At 40.5% G+C, this 4,221-nt stretch overlaps 1 protein-coding gene across 1 annotated transcript; it reads right to left on the minus strand.

Annotated features, from left to right (window-relative positions):
* Positions 1 to 5: 5 nt before the first annotated feature.
* Positions 6 to 3,799, minus strand: LOC116379527 (neoverrucotoxin subunit beta-like; the record flags this gene model as incomplete). Its single annotated transcript, XM_031841478.1, has 3 exons — positions 3,581 to 3,799; positions 3,334 to 3,433; positions 6 to 1,189 (listed from the first exon to the last, which is right to left on the minus strand). Coding segments are annotated over exons 2-3 (1,275 nt in total), but the record flags the coding sequence as incomplete, so codon positions are not given.
* Positions 3,800 to 4,221: the final 422 nt, after the last annotated feature.

Genomic DNA, 4,221 nt, shown 5'->3' on the forward strand with positions numbered 1-4,221 from the left:
TCCAAGTAGGTGGCCATCACATCAAGGTCGGTATCACCCCTTATCATAGAGGTGAAAACAAAGCACAGAGCATGATCTACATCTCGATCAAGAACCTCTCTGTCCAGCTCGGACTGATTTCGGACGATCTTTACTCCCTCCATGATATCTACACAGGATCTGATGATGTTGATTTCTCTCTCTTTGTCATCCAGCCACTTGCTTAGTTTCTCTTGACTGAATGGTGACTTCTCTCTGTCTTCAAAGATTTCTTCTAATGAGCTCTCATCTTCTTTACCTTCACGGATGGAGGGGAGTTTCTTCGCCATCTTCTGCTGGAGGTCAGATGCATAGAGGTGACACAATTTTTGGAAAGTTTTGAACTCTTCATGAATATATGGAAAGTTCTCTACCACTCCGTTTTCCAGAGAATCGTTGCATCTCATTCGTATTTCCCTCAAATCTTCAAGAGCATCCTGCATCTTCCCCACCAGTCCAACGCTGATCTCACTCATCAGCTCAGCAGCTTCAGGAATCAAATTCTTCAGTGGCATCAGCCAGACCTTCACTGGGACAGCATTCTCTCCTTTCTCTCCCAGTAGCTGTGGAAGTTGTCCACAGGTCTTCACTGCCTCTTCAAATGTTACAGGGATGCTCTTAAGGATGAAGTCTCCAAAGAATTTGCAGGAGCATTTATTAGTCAGGTCTTTTTCTTCATCAGTCAGCTTGATGCTAGCTTGCGCCTCAAGACTAAATGTGGGGATCTTGTTTATCACAGCTCTCATGTTGCCCTGGATGTCTTGAACGCTGCTGGCGTCTAACTTCTCACTGTCAAACACAAAGAAAGAGTTTGCCCCATAAAGGATGCCCGTGACTACATGTGTTGCCGAGCTCTTCTTAATAACTTCCATTTGGTGGGCGTCTAAAGTCAGCAGGTCAATCATTGACAACTGTTTGTAGTGGGTGGTGGATTTGTACTGACACGTCACTCTGCTCTGATTCTTGAATTTCTTCTGATCATTCAGATACTTGGCAGATCCTTCAACCTCGATCAGTCCACTGAGGAAACTGGCCTTCAGAGAAGCTTCAACATCCAGCAGAGAGGACTTGGATTCAATGGTGTCAGATTCAGTCATTTCAAAATGACTGTAGGATTGAACACTTTTAATTATCTTCCCTTGTAGAGTTTTATTGTCCCACAATGTCAAACCTTTGGAAATTGGAAAACATAAAGTAGGAGGATCATTTTGTGAAATTGAATTTATTTAATCAATTTCACAAACAGAATGAAGAGGAAGAAGCGACTACACAAAACAAGTAAGTTGTGATCTTGATTGCGTTTACTAGTATTAAAGTTTGACAAGTTTTTATATAGTTTGCTAATTAATCATAAGATAATGTTGCGGTCCATAATCAAAGCTAACTAACTGTTTGATTCCAAAAGAGCAAGTAAGAAACAACTTTTACAAGAATAACAACAATTCAATTGTCTTCTTTGTCACATGATAATATATCAGCTACTAATACAGCATGCTTCCCTAAAATGTATAACTAATGAATATTCACAACTACGTTATGGAATTAAAAAGCATTTGCTTATTATTTGAATGGTGTGTATGGATGTTAAAAAGGTGAGGACTGAATAGTGAAATGATTTCAAAGTCCCTTTAACTCAGGGGTGTCAAACTCATTTTCACTCTGGCCCACATCAGCATCACGGTCGCCCTCAAAGGGCCGGTTGTAAATGTAAGACTGTATAACTGTAACTACTCCCTAACATATTGTTAAATAACTGTCTCTGCATTTGATTATTGAAGTGTATATATATTGTACATGCAGTTATATAAATGTAAAATTATATTTATGCACATTATTATAGCATAAATCCTTTTAATTTAGGGTTAAGAAACCCACATTACTCTATCAAAGATCAAACTTTTAAAGAAAATAACAAAGACAAATATCATCAAACACAAGTTATGACATTGACTTTGTTCAAAGCTATTTGTGTCGCCTCTCTGCATCACTAATGTCCCCGCCGTCGTCCCGTGCATGGCAGCTACATCCAAGAGCTCCTCACTGAGATCAGGTCTTATAAACACGGATAGATGCTCTGTGTCCGTGTTGTCTGTGCTTTCATCAACAGATAATGAAGAAGACAAGTGCCTGCTCGTCTCTGAGCTAGCTGTGTTGTTAGATTGCTGCTAGTTCCTGAACTCGGTCTGCGATGGTGTTTCTTCACAAACTGACATTTGTAAAAGTCTGTATCTGGTCGGAGCTCACCTGTTCACCTTTAGCATGCACTGGGCCTTAACTTTTGTAAATATATTCTGCTGCGATTGCAGTCTGCCTTTTAATTCTTGGACAATTTGATGTTTTTCTTGGAGGCTAAATTTAGCATACTTGGCTCCGTGTTTGGTGTCAAAATACCGACGTAAATTGTATTCCTTCATCACCGACAAGCATCATAACACAGAAGACAGAGCGCTTTTTCTCCTTGAAGCACACACATGTATTCGCTTTCCCATCTTTCATTAAATATTCTTCCCTCTGCATACATTTTTTGCTTCTGGGATTATTTGTTGATCTTTTTCAACTCAATCACTTGTTGGAAAAGCGCTTTATGGGCTGTTGCCTCTCCTGTCCACCTGTTGTGATAGTTTTAATGTCAGCACACAGACAACATGTTGTCGTGAGTGAATAATAGTGATGTAACGGATCATTGTCGATCTGTGATCCGTACGGATCCCCCCTCACGGTTCGGCACACATGTGAACCACGGATTAATAACACAGTGTGCCTTCACCATCACAGTGTGAAATAAAATTTAACTGATAAAGTTAAACGCCGATATGGAAAAACTGCTGTCTAGCGGCAGGATGCCGTCATTTCACAGGTCACACAATCAGAGACGCATTGTTGTATGTAGCTTATGGTCACTGTACGTACACTGTAAAGCAGCATAGACTTTAATTTTAAGACAATCATATGGCTTTTGTATGAAAGACCATTTCCGGCAGCAAAAGAAAAGAACAAAAAAAGATGAAAAGTTAGACTTGATAATAAAAATATCCCCATGGCAGTTTTGGTGCATCCATCTGTTTCCAGTTGCTGTTCAGAAAACACTGTGACTTAGTCGAAATTATGAAATAGAAAGTCATAATTATGACTTTTACTAGGGATATTTTTATTGTCAAGTCTAACTTTTCATCTTTTTTATTTTTTTTGCTGGCGGATTCGCGGGCCACTTACAATGACGTGGCGGGCCTTGAGTTTGACACTCAGCTTTAAGCAAAGCTGTGAAAGGCAGATATGTAGAGAAATATTTTAATAATAATGTAATCTAAGACTTACCTGGGATCAGTATTTCTTTCCGAGCATCATAGAGTGTTCCTAGGGTGAAAGGTCGACCCAGGGCAGCAACGTTGTTCAGATCTGAGGCCATTTCTCCAACCTGATGAGAACAGTGAGCGCACAGCTTTCAGTACTTCATTTACACGGTTAAGTATATTGAGTGTTGAGAGTTTAACACTGGGAGTAAACTCTACTCCTTCACTCAACAAAAAGACTAAAAAAGACGGTGCACCCAGTCTGTCCTCACCTGGTGAAGTTGTGTAGATCAGATCAGTTGTGCGAGAGTCTTCTTGACATCCAACCGGAGCTTCCAGTGTGATGACCTGTGATGTTCTCAGATTATTTATATCCTGTCAGTCTCTGCTGCTGACTCTTCCCATGACACGCCTCCAGACTTGACCACCCCCGGGTCTGAGCCTGGCTCCACCCACTGCAGCATTTTGAAACCTGCTCTTTGACAGGACCTCTTTAAAGTGAAGACAGACTGACAGATTAACACGTTGTTCTGTAGAGAACAGAGAAATAATGAGACAGGAAACAGAAACAAAGAAAAGTGAAATATGTGCAATTCCAGGTCAGCAGGACACTTTGTCAACTTGTTCTCATGGCTGAAATGAAATGAAACATGTGGACTCTGTCCGTTTACAGTTGTGAACGTCAGTAATGTCCATTCTGTGCATCCACATGTTCTTCAGTCCCTGTTGATCTAAACATACAAACTCAATCCTCCATTCTTAACTGTTACCAACACTAAGAGCTTCCTTTATACACGCCACCATCGGCATAATAATGTTGTGTTCATGTGTGTGTGGGTGTTGTGTGTGTGTGTGTGTGTGTTGTGGGTTGGTTTGTTCCAACATGTGAATCAAGTATCTGATCAACACAAAT

The sequence above is a fragment of the Anarrhichthys ocellatus genome, unplaced genomic scaffold (genome assembly GCF_004355925.1).
Source record: "Anarrhichthys ocellatus isolate YVR2014 unplaced genomic scaffold, GSC_Weel_1.0 scaffold4502, whole genome shotgun sequence".
NCBI lineage: Eukaryota > Metazoa > Chordata > Actinopteri > Perciformes > Anarhichadidae > Anarrhichthys > Anarrhichthys ocellatus.